This window comes from Rattus norvegicus, chromosome 3, assembly GCF_021556685.1.
Source record: "Rattus norvegicus strain SHRSP/BbbUtx chromosome 3, alternate assembly SHRSP_T2T, whole genome shotgun sequence".
Taxonomy (NCBI): domain Eukaryota; kingdom Metazoa; phylum Chordata; class Mammalia; order Rodentia; family Muridae; genus Rattus; species Rattus norvegicus.
In genome coordinates this window covers 142,094,002-142,114,073 of record NC_141536.1, presented here as the reverse complement: position 1 = coordinate 142,114,073, position 20,072 = coordinate 142,094,002, and the positions used below count along the sequence as shown (strand labels likewise).

The 20,072-nt window shown below is 49.5% G+C and overlaps 1 protein-coding gene and 1 long non-coding RNA gene across 2 annotated transcripts in view; one reads left to right on the top strand and one right to left on the bottom strand.

The window, feature by feature from the left end:
• The window catches only part of Dnmt3b (DNA methyltransferase 3 beta), a 38,625-nt gene extending 24,963 nt beyond the window's left edge, over positions 1-13,662 (bottom strand). The window contains 2 exon segments of the mRNA NM_001396349.1: positions 227-404; positions 13,372-13,662. Of these exon segments, the coding sequence (NP_001383278.1) occupies positions 227-398 (172 nt within the window). The 5' untranslated portion in view covers positions 399-404; positions 13,372-13,662.
• Positions 12,879-14,425, top strand: LOC147995762 (uncharacterized). Its single transcript, XR_015684728.1, has 2 exons — positions 12,879-13,086; positions 13,939-14,425. It is a non-coding gene; the product is annotated as an uncharacterized LOC147995762 (long non-coding RNA).
• The last annotated feature ends 5,647 nt before the right edge of the window (positions 14,426-20,072 follow it).

Genomic DNA, 20,072 nt, shown 5'->3' with positions numbered 1-20,072 from the left:
AGAAGGTCCTAAGGGACTCTAGATGTCAAGGACAAGAAGGGACAATACTGGGGACTCGAAACAATGACAAAGGAATTTCAAGTGGTCTCCGAGCTGCTAAGAGGAAGAGGCCAGTCGGCAGCATCTCCTGATCTCTATGAAGCCCACACCCGCACAAGAGAAGCAATGGGGCCATCTCTGAGACCTGTCATGGAGCCTGCCTGCCTGCCTGAGCTGTGACACCCACCTCTGGTCTCTGGTGTACAGACTGGCTCTGTGCAGATTGCCTCCAAGACTGGGGGTGAGGGAGCATCCTTCGTGTCCGAGGACTGGTCACTACAGTTCCCATTAACAATGATACAGTCCTCATACCCACTAGCACCCTCTTCTTCATTAAGATGTCTGCTGTCTCCCTTCATGGTTTCCTGTGGGGAAAGATCAGGATAAGTCAGAGGTAGCTGGGGCACATGGTGAGGTTCACACCACAGGTTCTCTATCCACTGCCCTAGAGACCCCATGACCCAGTCTCAGGCTGTCATCACGTCCATGAGCCCAAGACTCCCCCCAAACAGAGCCTGTCTGCTCACCAAGCTTGGAGGCTTAGGACTTGGTTCCATTTGGTTACATGGGATCAATGCCACTGAAGCCTGCTTCCAGGACAGGACTGGAGGATGGAGCTAAGGCTGGGGTCTGAGACTAGGGCTGCTCTACAATTAGCCAGATCTTCAAGCAATGCCATTTAGGGCATGCCTACGTGGGTCTGCTTGAGCCAGCCCAAGTTCCCATCTGTCCTTCTCCCTTCTCCCTGCTCAGCCTCTTCAGAGCCTCAAGAAGCCAGGGCTCTCTTTTTCCCATGACCCCTTTGTTCGCTCTGTCTCCAGGTCTCCTTCCCTCTGTCCCTTCTCTCAGACAAGCTTCTCCCCCCTGCATAAGAGGTGGTGGCAGCATAAGCCCCACCCCAGCCCATCCTCTAGGCCTCATTGGTCACTTGGCCTGCCACTCAGAGGGTGCTGAATCCCATGTTCTGAAGGGAAAGCAAGATGAAGGAGAAGCAGTGGCAAAGGGCTGTGATTACTAGGAGTGAGCTGACCTGCCTGACACCCTCATCCCACTCCCAAGGCCTGGCCTTGTACAGCTGTCCCTCTGGTAAGACAGCTAAGACAGCTTGCCAGGGCTTCACTGATGGGCTGATAGGCTTGTGACCTGATTCACTCTCTACAAGTTTGTGGACAATTAGACAGAGGTACATGTCAGAACCGGTCTTTGGCCAAGTAACAAATGCTTTTAATCCCAACACTCAGGAGACAGAGGCCCATGGATCTCCAGGCCACACAGGGCTACACTGTAAGATCCTATCTCATAAAAAAAACTAAACCAGAAACTATGCCTAACAGACAACTGTGGATACAGAATAGAACTGAACTCTGGAATATTCCAGAACTCTGGAACAGAGAAGTGGTGTGCAGAAAAGAAACTGAGATTTCCACATGAAATGCAAGGTGGCCCTACAGAACCACCAGGGACCCTGAGGACAGAGTGAGAGCAGCGAGGACCAGAAATGCTGCCTTGAATGGCAAAGGGTATGGAGAGGACCTCAGAAGTGTTTGCCTAGAATTCAGGAACCAGAGTCTTCCAGCACTGGGGTTGGGGACAGGAGACATGAATGGTAAAAGTGACCATGCCTCTATAAAGATTGAAATGATAAAATAGAAAAATCAGGGCAAGTTAGATGCTCAGCTAGGAGGGTTTTGCCATGAAGATTGAAGACCTAACCCAAACCCACATGGAAAAGCTCCTGCATCAAATGTAAGCTCATGTGTACACACACAAGTAGATACAACTTTAAATTTTAAAAAGAAAAAAAAAAAAGCACACCAAGAGTGGGAATATCACTAGGTTAGCAGAAGATTTGCATAGCCAAACCCTTAGGGAATTTTTACCAACATGAGAAAATTAAAGCTATTTATATCTGGTCAAATCTATAATTCAGGAACTTGGGAAGCTTCAAGAGTTAAAGATGGCCTAAGCCAGGCAGTAAACCTAGATGAAAACTATAATACAAGACTCAGGGATGGTAACAAACACCTTTAATCTCGGGACTGAGAAGGGAGAGGGAGGCAGCTCTCTATGAATTTGAGGCCAGCCTTGTCTCCATAGCAAGTTTCAGAATATCCAGGGCTACACAAGAAGTAAATAAATATCAAGTGGAGAGAGGGCTCAATGGTTAAACATTGGCTTGCAGCTCTTTTTCTCCAGAATACTGGGATCAACTCGCAGCACCCAAATGGTGGCTCATGAGGCCTGTCTGTGTGAGGCATGTTCCTTCACCTGCTGTGTATCCACCCTCTTGGCACTGAAGTATGTTAACCACAAACCTCAGGTGTGAAAACTACTTACTAAGTTGTACATGCAAATGTACGCACACACTCAAACACACACATACACTCTCTCTCTCTCTCTCACACACACACACACACACACACACACACACACACACATCTCACACATAGCTGGGTGTGGTGGCACATGCCTTTAATCCTAGCATTCAGAAGGCAGAGGCAGGCAGATAAGAGGCTAGCCTGGTCTATAGAGTTGAGTTCCAGGGCAGCCAGGGCTACACAGAGAATACCGGTCTCAACAAACACCAAAGACAATCTGTTCCTCTTTGGTTTGTTTGTTTGCTTATTTGTTTTTCTCTGTTTTTCCACAGGGTAAACACTCTGTAGCCCTGGCTGCCCTGAAACTGTAGAGACCATCTGGCCTCAGATTCAGAATCTGCCCACTTCTTCCTCCTCAGTGCTGGAGTGAAAGGTTCACATACCGGAGGTATCAGATCACACCAGGCATCTCGTTCCCTCTCACCATACAGCCGACGGCCGTCACTCACCACATACACTTTGCTCCTGTTTAAAGCACTCATCAGCTATCGACCCAGTGAACTTTCTAGAAGCAGCATCTGGTGTTGCTCCAAAAGTGCGAGACAGGCTTAGCATCTACCAGGGGGCGCTGTGTAGCTCAGTAAGAACCGGCTCTGGGCACCCTCAGGAGTATTTGAGGTTTATTCACAGGGCTTAGACTGCATCCTTTATACTTGCCCAAGCACGAGCACTTGGCAAACAGAGTGTGGCCATCCGTAGACCAGAGCCAGCGCCTTGCACTAGATGCACAGGCCTTAGCTGCAGTCTCCAGCTAAAGCTAACTAACCTGCCCCACTAGGGTTTTAAACTTCATCAGTCTCTGGCTAATCTGTGCATCAGAGAATCACAGACAGCAAATGGGACGTCTAAGTCAACATGGTCCACAGTCCCAAGCCTAGACCTTTTTTTAAGAACTACTTATTTATTTCACGTATGTGAGTACACTGTAGCTGTCTTCAGACACACCAGAAGAGGGCATCAAATCCCATTACAGATGGTTGTGAGCCACCATGTGGCTGCTGGGATTTGAACTCAGGACCTCTGGAAGAGCAGTCGGTGCTCTTAACCACTGAGTCATCTCGCCAGTCCTTTTCCAGACTTTTTCCCAACACAGGGACCCTCTTCTGCTCCCCACAGACAGGGGAAGTGTCTGATCAAGTCTCATCAGCCAAGCACCAGGACTTGGTAGAAGAAGTTGACTGCGTGGCCAGGAAGGCAGACATTCAGGAGAGCTGCTGGGCTGTGTTCAGAAGAGCATTCCCCTCAGACAAAACCAGCGCCACCTGCTGGGCTGTGCTCAGAAGAGCATTCCTCTCGGACAAAACCAGCATCACCTAGCACAAATGGGAGGCTGAACCCCAGTGTGCTTACTTGAGGGTTCACTCCCTCAAGGCTCACTTTGAAGAAAGAGGACATGCATGAACTGTCATCCACGGTCAGTGGTGGGTTTTCTCACACAGCCTTGGACTTAGGTCCCTCAACTAGGCCCTATCTGGGTCAACCAGAAGCCAGACAGCTGTGTACCCTCTTTCTACACAGGGCCAAGCAGACCGGCTGCCCAGAGCTGACAATGATTAACCACCCTGGACCTTCCCCCAGGGCATTAGCAGTGCCTGGTGAGCCAGTGTCTGAAAGGTGGGCAGCATACTTTCCCAAAAGCACATCAGCATGTCACAAACCCACCTGGACCCACAGCCAGGGTGTGGACATGAACCCTACCATTATGGTGCACTATCTGGGTGCCCAGGGTGGACTTCACAGGGGAACTGCCCCCTTGTACACTGGGGCTGTATTGATGCCTCGACTTTCAAGAGCAGTTTCCTGGCAGAGGACCTGGCTTGAGGCTCACAACCCCCACACAAAGTGGCTTCTGGCTCACACAAGTCCAGTCCCATGGAATCGGACTCCTCCTAGCCTCCTCAAATACCAGGCAAGATCAGAGTATGCACATGCCTGGTCTACATAGTAAGTTCCAGGCCATCTAGGGCTCTAAGTTAGACCTTGTCTTAACAAAAAGGGGGATGTGGGCGGGGGGGGGGGGTGTAGGTGAGGAAAGGGAATGTGTCAGCCTGGGTATAACTTAGGCAAAGAGAGCCAGCCTAGCATTCATAGAGCACGGTGACACCAAAACCCAGTTCACCACCAGGGACTGGTGTGTGAGGGCAGATTACAAACCTCCTCCAGGGTACCCCACTTTGGCTTCACACAAGATGTTGGCTTCTGCTTCAGCCCTAGCACTTCCTGAGTAATATGGCCCCTCTCACATTCTCCAGTAGGAACTGGCTATCCCTTCCCAGGTCTTACCTTTGCGAGGGATTGCCCAGTGCAGCTGACACACTGTGTCAAATTGAACAAGGGTATTGTTCTCTGGTCTCTGCTTTCAGTAGCCTGAGCAGCCCAAACATGCATCCCCCCAGGAAACCATGCAGGAGTTAATGACCCAGCCAATTCTAAAGCCGCGGCAGTCCAGAGGGCACAGGCCTTACTGATGATGTTCCCAGAGACAAGCAAGCAGACAAACCCTTAGATGCCACTCCAGGACTCAGGGGCACTCCATGGCACGAAGTATGATCTACTGTTGTCTTTACCTTCCAAGAGGGGCTGCGTAACCTCAGGAGCAAAGTACTATCTGACCCTTTCCCAGAGACTGGGCAGCTGTGCAGGAAGCAGGTCAGAGGAGATCAAATGCAATGTGGCAGATGAGGGGTAAATGACACCCCCTATTAGACTCAAGAGGGGGCCCAGGAACTCCTTCCAACCCCAAAAATGAAGCTTAGAGCGGATGTCACCATCCGTCTCTTCCAGGCTGGCCAGCCAAAGAGCTATTCCGCAGCATCCTGTAAACCCCCTAGCAGGAAGGAGGGTGTTAAGGACATGAAAGGGGAGAAAAATGAATCTGTGCCTCACCTCCAGCCTCAGGACAAACAAAGAGGTTGAAAGGTTCTCACCTGCTCCCTTCTAGAAGTTCCGGTGTGGGGCACTGAGAATCCAGTCTCCCTGGGTGTCCTCCCCTCCCTGTTCCGTAAGAGCAGCTGTGATCAGATGTGCTGGGGGCATTTCCCTCGTGCCTCAGTGAATACACACCCTACCTTTTACAGGACACACTATGGCTCAGAGGAAGCAGAGTCCTGTCAGGTTCACAACATTCCAAGAGTCGGACACTTAGGGCACTACAGGAGCTCTTACAAGGCCCGGGACAGAGTAAGTTAAAATTAAGTGTAGGGCTAAAGAAGGCTTAAATTAGTCCTCACTGCTCTTCAAGGACACCTTCTTCTGGCCTCTGAGGATACTAGGTGGATGCGGTGTGGACAGGTGCAGGCAAAACATCCACAAAATAAAATGAAATCTTGACTAAAAAATAACGCAAGCCAGGTGGGGGCGGTGCACGCCTTTCATCCCAGCACTTAGGAAGGAGGCAGGGGCAGGCGGATCTCGGAGTCTGAGGCCAGCCTGGTCTACAGAACAAGTTCCAGGGCAGTCAGGTCTACACAGAGAAACATTGAAAAACAAAACAATGCAGAATTACATTAACAATTAAACGCAGAAGGTCAGAGATGGCTCGTCACGTGAAGAAGCCGCCAAGCTTGACAATGTGTGTCCAATCACCAAGAACACAAGAAGGAGAACGTACCTCGAGTTGTCCTGACTGTCACTGTCATGGCATAGGTCCATGGGCTTGCATGCATTCAGCAGTTTTGGCTGGGGTTTATTTAGTTTTTTGAGCCTGGTACCAGGCTGGCCTTGAGCTCAGTCAGATCTGCCTGTCTCTTGAGTGTTAGGATTAACCATGTGTACCATCATGCTACCCAAAACAGTCATACTACCAAAATCACATCAGGATTCACCTTGCACACTAGCATGTCACCACCTGTGATAGAAGTGGCCATTGAAGGGCATGTAATTTGAACAAGAAGTGGCCATTGATGGACATGTACTTTGAACAGATTCAAAAAAAAAAAAATCTAGCCCAGAACGTGACTTTCTCATCCTGCTACAAGCCTTACCTGAGCCCTACTTTTGATACCAGACTTCTCTGAAGCCAGGCATGGTGGTAAATGACAAATCCCAGCACTTGGGACAAGAGGACTGGGGGTCCAAGAAAACCTAGGCAGTACAGTCAGATCCTGTCCCCCAAAATAAGAAAAACACCTCATTCTCTGTGACTCAGAACTGCTCAGTACCTCAGAGAGCATCTGGGAACCAGAAGCATGACAAGTTCAAAACCACCCAGGGCTATACAATGAGAAGCTGGCAGCCGGGCAGTGTGTTACCCATTCTCTACTCCCAGTACTTGGGAAACCGAGGAAGGGGATCTGAGTTCGAGGACAGCCTAGCCTACAAAGTGAGTTCCAGGATAGCCAGGAACAAAGAAACCCTGTCTCACAGAACAAAAAAATAAATAAAAGCTAACAACTTTTTTTAAATAAATAAATAAGGGGCTGGGGATTTAGCTCAGTGGTAGAGCGCTTACCTAGGAAGCGCAAGGCCCTGGATTCGGTCCCCAGCTCCGAAAAAAAGAATCAAGAAATAAAGAAATAAATAAAGAAATAAATAAAGAAAGAAAGAAAGAAAGAAAGAAAGGAGGAAGGAAAGAAAGAAAGAAATTAAGAAAGAAAGAAATTAAGAAAGAAAGAAAGAAAGAAAGAAAGAAAGAAAGAAAGAAAGAAAGAAAGAAAGCAAGCGTGGAGTTGGAAAGACAGCGTGGTTACCTAAGAGCAGTGGCTACTTGTTGCAGATTTGGGTTTATTATATCCCAGTACCCATCTGGAGGCTCACATGTGCAGTACATACACTATACATGTGGCACACATATTTATATACATACAGCAAAACACTAAAGACATAAAATTTTAAAAACTAGGGATTGGCTAGAAATGGCTCAGTGCTTAGGTCCATGTTTCTTGCAAAGGATTCAAGCTCAGTTCTCAGTACCACACCAGCTGCTCACAACCACCTGTACTCCAGGTTCTCACAACCACCTGTACTCCAGGTTCTCACAACCACTTGTACTCCAGCTCCACCTGGACTCACCTACAAACACCTTAAAGGAGAGATGGTAAGAACACTTGTCAGACAAGCACGTAGACTGACTCAGAAAAATCAAAGGTAGCCAAGAAAGGGGCCTGTGGCCCCGGGGAGTGAGTCTCTGACCAATGAGACCCTGTCTGAGAAGATTAAGGCAGGACACCCTCTGACCCCTAAACATACCTGGGGCACAGGCTCCTGTACAGATGTATGCATCTATCAGGCACCTGCACACAAAGCAAAGAAAATGCCAAGTCTCTCTCTCTTCTCCATAGGGAAGCAGTTGGGAATCTACTTGCCCAAGTTTTTTTTGAGAGACCAGTATAATCAGTTGGGCATGCTGGACAATCCCTGTAATGCCCTCACTCTGAAGCCTGAAGCCAAGAGGACTATCCAGGGTTGGTGGCCACCCTAGCCCACAAAACAAGCACCAGCCTACCAGGTCTATTGAGCAAGACCCCATTTCAATTATCTTTAATAAAATCTTACTTTTATTTTCTGAATGAAGTGTTTTGTCTACATGTATACCCTGTGTCTGTATCTGTGTGTGTATGGCGCCTACTACTACCTGCAGAGGCCAAAGGAGGCCATCAGATCCCCTGGAACTGGAATTATAGAGTTGTATGCAGCCATGTGGATGCTGGGAATCTGCCACTTGGTTCCTTCATAGAACAGCCAGTGCTCTTTTTTTTTTTTTTCCCTGAGCTGGGGACCAAACCCAGGGCCTAGCAAGCGCTCTACCACTGAGCTAAATCCCCAACCCCACAGCCAGTGCTCTTAACTGTTGACCCATCTCTTCAAAACCTCATCAAATTTTTAAAAAGCATATATATATATATTGGTCCAGTCATTGTAATGTCATAGCAAAATCTGCAAACAAATGGCTGTTTGTGTATTAGGGTGGGGAAAGGAGAGATTTCTACACAGCCATTAAGGAGCACTACTGAAGGGCACGTGAGGACAGCTCCAGCTAGAAGGGGCCATGTTAACTTAGAAAAACCTGCACATGGGGCTGGAGAGAACTAACTTCTTTCAGGTCCTGAGTTCAATTCCCACAACCACATGGTGACTCACAACCATCTAATGGGATCCGGTGCCCTCTTCTGGTATGTCTGAAGACAGCTACCGTATACTCAGACAAAAAATAAAAATATTAAGGAAGGTATAATTGCAATAATCAGGGAACAGAGGCAGAGTAGGAAAAGTTCAGGCACTACACTGTTGTGGGTCCGCCTTTACCCGGGGCAAGAATGACTTCCTACATACATTTCTTCAGGGTTTTCATAAACCCCGGGGTTGGTGAAAAGGCCCTACCCTCAACACCGACCTTCTCACGCGGCTAGCCTGAGCAACCATCTCGCCAGGTCCCTGGGCTCATCAAGGGCTTCACTACGTGATGCCCACTGTTGCAGCTGAAAACAAAAATCAATACAATCCATTCATGGCGGCTGAATGCCAGGAAGCAGTGACGGCTGTTGGTAATGTCGCCCCAAGTTGGGTCTCATAGCCCCAGCACTGGCCCAAGCAGGCATACAACTGGAAACATATGTGGCTGCATATCATGGAAATGGGACTCCAGAAAATTAACTACTCTTCCCTCTTCCAGGTAGGTGTCCTTCCTCAAACTGTTCTGTTGTTGGCATGCACGCAGGCCGAGCTTTGGGCAGGAACACAGGGGATTAGACAGCACAAGTCCAGGGGAGGCAAAAACACAAGCTCCGGAGGAGGGAACTCTTAACTCCCACACATCTCAAGCAGCACACGAGAAGAGCTCACTGGTCAGAAAACGCAAGCAGATTCAGTAACAGAAACCGAGGAAACGCAAAGCAAGTTTGCTTCCCAACACACCTGCTTTTTATTTTCCTTTGAGGGTGCAGTGCCAAGTAACGATCAAACCCAACCGGGCCCTCGTGCAGGCCTCAGGCACCCTTACCCCGCGATGGAGCTCCAATGCTGCTGGTTACCAGTAAGGTCCGTTGGAAACAAGACACACTCAAAAACGTAAGCATTAAATGTTGAGCTGAACAGAGACACACACTTGAAACCCAGCGCTCAGACCTATCTACAGCAAGACTCACTGAGAACACGCCAGGGAGGCTATGTGTAGTTCAGAGGTTGTGTGTACCTGTAAGGCATGAACAAAGCCTCGCTGGATTTAATCCAATAGCAACAGCAAGCGAGACCACGTGGTTCACGCCCATAATCCAAACACAAAGCACTGAAGCAGAATGATGGCCCAAGTTTAAGGCCAGGCTGCGCTACATGTCCTATGTCATAGCAAATGTCAGTCTAGACAGGTATATGCAGAAACTCTCAAGAGGCAAGAGCTAAAATGTATTGTTTTGTGTGGGTACCTTACAATGGATTGAACCCAGGGCCTCATGCTGGCTGAGGAAGTGTTCCACTACTGAACCACATCCTCAACATTTGCCTCCCCACGGTCCTTTTCTATTAACTGAACTTTCCCATCTCCAGCAATTACTCAGTAATAAGCTCCTTAAAACTGAACCTCCCGGGGCTGGAGAGATGGCTCAGTGGTTAAGAGCGCTGACTGCTCCTCCAGAGGTCCCGAGTTCAATTCTCACCAACCACACGACAGCTCACGACCATCTGTAATGGGATCTGGCGCCCTCTTCTGGTGTGTCTGAGGACAGCGACGGTGTAAATGTAAAATAAATAGACCTTTTAAAACAATGTTAGGTGGTCCCAAAAAAGTCTCCCTTGTTGATTTTATAGACCAAGGGAGGCTCAGGACATGACCTCATACCCAGAACGTCAACCCTGGCCCTGTTGCTGCTGCCTCAGCATCCTATTACCCTGCAGACACTGGGTTTTGACTTAGGGCTTTCCTCGACTAACTGCAAATGAGCTTCCTCATTCCTGAACTGATTAGCGAATCAGTTCACTAACTTAAAAAATATTCTGGACCCCATGTGACCCTTGTAGCCACTGGTGGGTTAAGGGTGCATCATACCAGCTCCCCAGCTAGAAAGGAGCCTCAGAAAACTAACTAAACACAGCAGCCAATGTGCCTGTGTCAGCCAGAGACTGACCCATCTGAATAGCAGCACTGGGCACCTATCCTTCTGCAGAGCGATCCGTCTTGAGCTGGTAGAAAAGGTTAAAGCGTAAATGTCCCCTATTAAAGGCTAGTCATGGGGTTAGGGATTTAGCTCAGTGGTAGAGCGCTTGCCTAACAAGCGCAAGGCCCTGCACTCGGTTCTCAGCTCCAAAAAAATAAAAAAATAAAGGCTAGTCACAACAATCAATGTGACTAGATATCCCAAAGCCTCCGCCCCATCACCTATGAAAAGGTCCCTGAGAGATGTGCATATGCTGGCGAACACACACACATACACGGTCACACTTTGCAAAGGACACGAGAAGCACTCAGACATGGCCTGAGGGAGGTAAGTGGGGAGAGGTTAGAAACAGGCAGGCCAGACCACCCAACAGAATACCGCTGAGGCCAGGCCTGGTGATGCATGCCACTACTTGGGGGCAAAGGAATTATGTTGTGTTTGAAACACCGTATGCGACATAGAAGGCCCTATTTCTAGAGGGGGAAAAAAACCCACCAGGTCTGAGAGCACCCTGTACCAGTATAGGACCCAGGAAACTTCAGATTTAGCAAGCTAAGTTATCTCCAGAACTAGGTGTCGTTGGCATGGAACATGGTCTGGGACAAAAGAATGCCAAGGGACATCCCCCTGGTTGGAGTACTTGTCCAAATATGTCCACTGCAATCGGGTGCTTTGGCTGCAACAATGAAGGGTGACAGGCGTCTCTGGGTCAGAGGCACCACATGGCTGGAGGAAGGGCAGGCAGGGAAGCAGCCTCCTCAGCCCCACCTCCCTTCCTCCTCCCTCAGCCCCCTGCAGCTCCCAGATCCTCTTCTCCCCTCCCCCAGCCTTTGTAGGGGTAAGGGTTTGGCCTATGGCTTTAAGAAGGATGTGGCTGGCCCCAGCCCCTTTGTCTCAGCTCTTGCCACCCCAACAGGAAAGGTAAAGGACTCGGCTTAGCTTGTCAATTACACCTTTAGCAATCCTTAAACTTGGAACGGGAAGGAGAAAAAAAAGAAGTGGCCCCAAACCATAAACAACACAGCCCTTTTCCAACAGGAAACAAAGGGGCTGGTGATGGAGAAAGCCCTGCAGGTAAAGACACTTGCAGCCCAGGCTGATGTCCTTAGTTTGATCTCCAGACCCGCATGGTAGAGTGTACTGCCTGCCACATGTTTTCCTGACCTTCACAATGGTGCCCCGTGCGTGTACACATACGGAATAAAATATCATTTTTTTAAAAGGAAACAAAGACAGGCCCTTCCTGCCAACTCCCCAGTCACAGACAATGATGGTTTAGAAAGGCTTCCATAGCTGAGAATGAAACACTACCTCAGGAAGGCAGGAAAAGGAGGGGCTGGCAGAGGTGACTTTCCATTCCACTCGACACAACATACCTCAGCATTCGTGAACTGAGGCCTACTCCAGGTGCTGTACCACTTGAAGGCCACCACCTTGAAGACGTAGGGTTGAAGAGCCCACAAGCTGCCTTCATCCCTAGCCTTTGTGAACTGTTTCTATTGCAACAGGTAGCAACTGAGGCACAGGGATAGACCTGTAATGGCTTTTGCAATGAGAGGATTTGAGCACAAATCCAAGATAGCGCTCGCCTGAGAAGGGCAGCCTGCTTCTAACCATGTGCTGATAGGTAATGAGGCCAACCACACAGTAAAGACCGTGCTTGCTGGACTACCAACCCTACTACGTTTACCTTGAAGCTGGGAGGTGTAACCCAGTGATAGGTGGCTTACCCGAAATAAGCAAGTCCCTGGATTTGGTCCCAGGGCACTATGGGTGGGGGAGGGGAGACTCCCGAATCTGGAAAGGTGTATACCTGAGGTTTTCAAGGCCTGGTTCACAAGCCTCAGCAGGCCTGGTGGACAGAGGAAGGTGGATGAGTGCCACCAATCCACAAAATCCACAAGTCCGGAAGCACTCTACTGAGCCCTTAATTCATTTTAATTCATATGCCTCAGAGTGCAAAGCAGGAAAACAGGGATTCCAAGCCTCCGGGATGCAGGGGGTGGCAGGCTGGAGGCAGAGGCATGGAGAGTACAGGACTGGTGCAAGAAATGCTTCCCCTCTGCGCCGCAGTCCAACCTTGGGAACGTAGCATGTCTCCGCTTTGGTTGTACCCTCTAGCCTGGACGGACTCCACAGGTATCCCTAAGCAATCCCTGAAGTACAGACGATAGACCGCTAGGAAGTGGAGGCAGAAGGTTATCTGGTAATTAAGGACTCACTGTAGGGACTGGGTAGTGGGGCCACCACACCCCGGAAGAAGGTTAAGAATGGAAAGTGAGCCCCTAGGGCAACAGGCACGGTGAGGAACCGCCCCCAACTGGCTCCTCCCCGGCCAGGTGTGCTCGGCCAGCCCCTCCCAGCAGCCGGCTGCGCCAGAGCTCCAAGTGGCTGGGCTCCGGAGGACCCCGGGGACAACGCCCATCTCGCATCCCCACATGCCGGTACCCAGAGCACCATCCTAACCTGGAAGTCCGAGGTTCCATGTCAGAACGGATCCACTGCCACAGGGACGAGACAACTTCTCCCTCTACATCCCAGCCATTCCTCCCCGAGGAGGCTCTGGGTACGAACCGGGCTAGGTAAGGACACTGGGTCCTGGGGACAGCCTCTGCTCGGGCCCCACTCCGCTCCGAAGTACTCTCAACTCTACACTCCAGAAAAGCTGCTTCTCCTGCCTTCAACTCTTCAGAGTGGCGGAGTACAGCGGGGACTTCGCTTCCTCTGTCCCCGTCCCGCTAAGCGCCACGCGCCCCGTTCTCCCTGACCCCCGCAAAGATCCAGGAGCCTCCAGGGAACCTGTCGCCCCAGCACGCACACAGCCCCAGCCATCAGGTCCCAGTCCCCGATGGGCGCGTGGCCCTCACCTGTCGCGAGGCTGGCTGTGGCGCGGCGCTGCGGTCGCGCCGCGGGTCGTGGCCGGCGGGCGGCGCGGGGTGCCGGGCTCGCGAATCTCCGGCGCCGATCGCCGCGCTACGTTTACTTGGGCCGCTTAACCCCCGCGCTGCCGGCCGGGAGCGCCCGTGCGCTCGCCCGCGCGCCAGTGGGCCACCCGGCTTAGTCCGGGGCGCTCAGGCGAGAGCGTCCACGCGGGCTTCGGCTGCGAGGCGAGGGGCGGCGACGAAGACGCCTTGGGCCGGGCGCGCACGGGAGTGGGTGGGGAGGGGGCGGCGCCGCTGCCCTTGTAGCCCCGGCCCGGCCCTCGCCCCGCCCCCGCCCGGGGGGCGCCCCCGCCGCAGCCACTCACCGGCCAGCGGAGCAAAGGGGACGGGCGAGGGAGATTTGAAATCCCTCCCGAGCTTCCTCGCCCCGCCTCCTCGGGAGCCGCCCCTGGGCCCCCTATGCCTGGCGGGTCACCCTCCCGGATGACCGGAGCCCAAAGATAGTGCCCAGACTTCTCCACCTGAGACACCCTCCCTTGTCCCCCAACCTAGATCAGATGCACACACGCACATGCAAGCACACACTCGCAGGTCTGGATGAGCGGCCCAGAGAGGGAAGAGCTCCTGCTGGAGTCACACCGCATCAGCTTTTCGACCACCCCTCTGCTGCAAGGCTGGCCAGGGCGCTGTGATGGCCCTGCAGGTCACCCGCTTGGAACCCCGTACTGCTTCCTGCTTTCACCCAGCTTGGCCTTTGTCAGCCATCTTGAGGGGAAAGAAGGCCTTGGAGGAAGAAAAAGCATACATGTTCCCCCAACTACCTGGGTTCCCGGTCCCAGCTGAGGAGGAGCCCTACTCTGCAGCTTAGGGCTGCCTCCGCCATAAGGCCCACGCTGAACCACTGGCGAAACACAAATATTTATGATAGGCACCTGGCGTTTATGTTTGTTTCTTGCTTGCTTGCTTGTCTGTCTCCATACATTAGATGGCGAACACCAAAGTAGATACTAAATAAATATATGTTAAAAGAATAAACAAATGGAATGATTGCTAACCACCAGGCCAACCACATGCAGGCTCAGCTTTCACAAATGGTTTATTTTGTTGTCTCCCTGACTTCACTCCAACCTCTTTTCCCGCTTTGCTGTTCCTCCTACACACCAGGCATTCATTGTCCTTCTGAGAAAAGCTTCGGACTCGTTTCTCCTCTCAGACTTTGTTTCCCCAGATCTGTCACAGGAAGAAGCTTTCTTGTTACTACACAGAATAGTCTTCGAATCCTTCTAGCTCGTCGTGTTCCTATAACACTGAAACCCTTCTGAGATTGTGTTGAAGTCTTGTCTGCATCCCCTTGTGGGCAGAGGTGGCTTCCAGCTTCAGTCTAGCGCTCTCTCTCTCTCTCTCTCTCTCTCTCTCTCTCTCTCTCTCTCTCTCTCTCTCTCTCTCTCTCTCTCTCTCTCTCGGGGGCTAGCAGCCGAAAGGAACTAACTCAAGTTAGTCGAATGAATCCCCTCAGGTTCCCTGTCTCTGGGGCTCTTACGAGTGTTAAACACGGCTTTCCTCCTGCACCTCTTCCTGGTTAGTGAATAAATGAGCAAATGGTGACTGTTTTGCTTTGGGAACTAAAAGCTTCAACACTTTCTGGGCCCTTTTCCACTTAAAAAAGAGTAGACTTTCCAAAAGACAAAAGGAAAGAAAGCCCAGCCCAGCCTGTACATGGCCCCCTGGAGAGGAGGGACAGCAGGGACATCTTGACTTTCAGGGCTCTAAAAGGTGTCCGGAAGTTGACACAGAAAGAGGATGCCTTAAAAGAGTCTGGATGAGCAGGTGGTCTTGGTCTGTCACTTGAGAAGGACAATAACTATCAAGAGAATCAAGGCAGGGTGGGTCCTACCTGGAATCCCAGCACTTGGAGGTGAAGGAATTTAAGTTCAATCTCAGCTACACAGCAAGCTCCAGACCAGACTGGGCTGTGGCTATGTGAGACCCTGTCTAAATCCCCGTTTCCCGCACCCAGAAAAAAAAAAGTTCAGGAAAATGGGAGTAAGAAAACTATAGACAGAACTGGACAGATGACTCAGTGGTTAAGAGCACTGGCTGGTCTTCCAGAGGAACAGGGGTCAATTTCCAGCACCCCCTTGGCAGCTCACAACTGTCTGTAGCCAAGAGACCAGATATCCTCTTCTGGCTTCCATAAGAAGCAAAACACCCACACATACAAAAGAATGAGCTTATTTTAAAAAAGAAAGAAAGAAAACTACCGCTAGGGAGGTGTGGTGGTGAATACCTTTAATCCCAGCACTTCAGAGGCAGACACAGGATGGATCACTGGTCAGCCTGGTCTCTATTGCAAGTCAGCTCAGCCAGGGTTGTGCAATGAGACCTTGTTAAAAGAAGGAAAATAATCTCCAGTTTGACTCACTTGAGCCACAAGACTGCCCTGTAAAAGGCAGAGCAAAGAGCACAAGCCTGAATTTTGGGCGAGTAAAGCAAAAGTCCAGTGGAAGAGGGAGGCATTTATATAACGTGATGTTGGCTGAACCACCTGTACGTAGAGGTTTGCCAGCAGTGTTTACTGTAATGACCGATCATAGTCACTTCAGCCATGATGGGAATCAGGGTTGGATTTGTAGCTCTGTGGATGAAGGCTTGCCCACCTTGGGCAAGGCCCAGGGGCTCCATCGCTAGTGCCACACCACACACATCTGTGACTTAAGCCCTTTGTTTTACATCCAGGAGACAAAAAACAAGCTGGGGTTGGTGGCACAAGCTTTCCGGTCTAGCTCTTGGGAGGCAGAGGTGGCAGGGTTGCTAGGAGTCTGAGCCGCCGGGCTGGCCTACAAAGACAGTTCAGGATAAGCCTGGACTATAGACTCAGATGCCTCCCCCTCTCCTTCAACAAAGAAGGAAGAAAACACATATACAAAAGGATGTCCTTGTTCTTAACAAACAGGAAGTATCTAGGAAAGGAGTATACTGGCACCTGTTTATTCTCTCATACAGGAAAATCAATGCACGCACATACATGCAGGTGGCGGATTTAAAAATCAAATGAGGCAAAATATGAACAAGTGGGTGATCTGCTTTTAAATTTTTGTATTTTCCTTGTATTTGTATGACTTTTTAAAAAATTGTTTTTTTACTTATTTATGTGGAGGTCAGAGAACAATTTTTCAAGACTCCTCCCTTCCTCCCCCCCCCCACCCCATGTCAGTTCTGGGGATTGAACTCGATGCTTCAGGCTTGTCAACAAATGCCTTTACCCATTGAGCCAACTTAACAGCCCACTTAGGTTAAATCCTGGCATTCAAGAACCAGGTTCGATACACAATTTTAATCCCAGCACTTGGGAGGCCGAGGCAAGTGAATCTCTGAGTTCAAGACCAGCCTGGTCTACATTGGGGAATTCAAGCCAGGATACATAGACCCTATTTCAAAAATCAAACCAACAAAACTTGTCTTATTCATAAAGGATTCTCTCAAGTAAAGTTTTTATCATAAAACATACATTAAAACTAGGCCTGGTTGTATATAATTCCAGCACTTGGGAGGTGGAAGTAGGCAAGATTAGAAATTCAAGTTCTCCCACAGGGCAAGGCCATTCTGTTCTAGTAGGAACCCTGACTCCAAGGAGAACAAATAAGGACTGGAGAGACGGCTCAGCAGTTACGAGCATTGAACTTTCTTCCAGAGGATCCAGGTTAGACTCCCAGCATCCACAAGCATTTGTAACTCCGGTTTCAGGGAATCCAACACCTTCATCTGACCAACCACACATGCAGCACACAACATACATACAGGCAAAACACTCACGCATATAAAATAAAAATATATCTTAAAACCCACCTAACCAGAACTATGCTAGTCAGGGAAAGGCATTTGCCACCAAGTCTGAGGACCTGAGTGTGAGCATTGAGACCCACATAATGACACGGGAGGTGGGGACAAGCTCCAGCCTTTATCCCCACACCTGCGCTGGGACACACACACACACACACACACACACACACACACACACACACAATTAATATATAAATGTGGGCTTGGGTGTTTTGTTTTAAGTACATTAAAGCTAGGTGTCACATACCTGATATTCCCAGCAAAGATGGATGGAGGCAGGAGGATTAGTTGGGTCAAAGCCAGCAGGGTCTTGACTCAAGCAACAGAAACAAAAATCAAAGTGTGGTGGAGGCTACCTGTCATGCTAACACGTGGAAGATTAAAAACAGCAGGATCTCCATGAGTTCCAAGCCAGGCCAGCCACCAGTCACAGTTATCACAAGACCCTGCCCCAAAAGGATGAAAGAAAAACAGACAAACAAACAAACCACCCTCTCCTCTGTAGCTGGGTACACTCACCCTGGGCCTGTGATTCTAGGTCTTGAGTAGTATAAGAGGATCAAGGTTCAAGGCCAGCCTGGGGTACCTCAGACTGTTAAAATGAAAGCTATATACCTTGTACTGATGAATGAACACTGGTAGATTTCCATCAGTCAATATTTGTGTTCAGCCCTGCTATCTTAGAGCAGCTGTGGGTATCTGTCTGTCTGTCTATCTATCTATCTATCTATCTATCTATCTATCTATCTATCTACCTATCTATCTATGTTTTTCGAGACAGATTTCTTTGTGTAACCCTGGCTGTCTGGAACTCACTCTGTAGACCACGCTGTCCTCAAACTCAGAAATCCACCTCCCTCTGCCCCCACCTACCAGTGGTGGGATTAAAGATGTGCACCACCATACCTGGCTTAATTTATTATTGATTTATTTATTTAGCAGTACAGGGAGCTAACTCAGGACTTAGCACTCTAGCACTCTACCACTGAGCAATATCCCCAGCCTCCTGACTGTGAAGTTTTTGACAGAGTGCCTAATGTATACTGGTCCTCACTGTGGGGTAAGTATTTTAATGAGTACCCAAGCCTAGATGCTATGCCTCAATCATCTTTAAAACAGAGATGATAACTTTAGCTACTTCAAAGTTTGTTGAAGAATTATGTAATTAAACACACAGAAGGCATCTCACACAGTACCTAGCTCATTGAAAAAAAATCACTAAGGTGTTGTTATATAAAACCATAGTGTATGGGGGCTGGAGAGATGACACTGACTAGTTTCAGAGGACCCAGGTTCAAATCCCAGTACTCGCATGGCAGCTCACAACTGTCTGTAACTCCAAGGTCTAACACCCTCACATATACAAGCAGACAAAACACCAACACAAAATAAACTATAAATAAATAAATAACCATAGTCTCGTGGTGCAATTAAACTGGACATAAGAGCCCATGCTGGTCACTCCATCACTCTTGAGAGAGACAGAGACAAGTGGATCAAAAATTCAAGGTGGGTGACCTGGAATTCAGCACATGCCTTTAATTCCAGCACTCAGGAAGCCGAAACAGGTAGTAGATCGCTAAGTTCAAGGACAGCCCAATCCACAGAGTGAGTTCCAGGACAGCCAGAATGGCTGGGGAATGGGGCGCTACATTGAGATAGCCTGTTTTTAGGTTGGGCTGTTAAGATGGCTCATCAGTTAAAAGCACCCTTCACTCTTCAGAGAGGACCCTAGTTCAGTTCCCCAACACCCATGTCGGGAAGCTCACAACTGCTTGCAGCTCCAGATCCCGCATACATGTGGTGCCCATAAACTCATATGCATGTATATGAGTAAAAGTAAATTAATTAAAAATGATTCAAGGTCATCCTCAGCTCTGGGAGATGGAGGGCAGCATAGGAGAGAGACGATGACTTTGTTTTAAAATGCAGTGAGGGTGGACTTAGCTGGTAAAGGTGTTTGCCACCAATCCCAGTGAGCAGAGTTCAATTCCCGATGATCCTGTGGTGGAAAGAGTGACTCTAGAAAACTTTCCTCTAATCTCTGCACACATTGTGGCAGGAGGATGTCCTGCATGAGGACACAGACAGACAGACTCACGTTCACGCATAAATTAACAACAAAATTAATGAGAACTTGAGTGGAAATGTTTTTCCTTTGCACAGAACATTCTCCTGTCTCTTCACACTCACTCTTCCTGGGGACCTGGCTCTCAAGGCTAGCCCATTTTCTCCTCAAGGTCTTCACTCACACTGCCTCAAACATGAAGAGTCTCGTTTTACAGTTGAGGCAACTGAGGCTGAGCTACGGGGAGTTTTGTCTGAGAGCCACAGTTCACAGCTGGCTTGGTGGGAGAGCTGGAACAATGCAGCCAGCTCAATCCCCTACCTCCCAAGCAACCCCCATCTCCCACTTTGTGTACCAAGCTGAGACGTCAGACCCCCCCCATCCCAACTTTAATTGGAATAATAATGAGAATGGGGCCCATTTCCCAGAATGACTACAGGGGTTCTCCCAGCCCTGGGGAGAGAAAGAAGCCCATTGTAAAGTGCTCAGGCTTGATGTGTCCTTAGAGGCCACCTCTCCCACTCCTCACTTTTCATTTTCAACAGGAACACTCGTGCCTCTTGCTCTGGTCCTTTCACCCCTACAACCCCCCCATGGGCCACTGACTATTTTCTTGACTAGTACTGACTAGACTAAGCATTTGGTGGTGGTGGTGGTGGTAGTGGTGGTGCTGGGGTCTGGAACCAGGGGATCTCACACTTATTAAGCCAACACTCCAGCCCCCTGATGTGACTTTAAGTCATCCACCCTATTTGCTTACCAAGATCAAGCAACACCT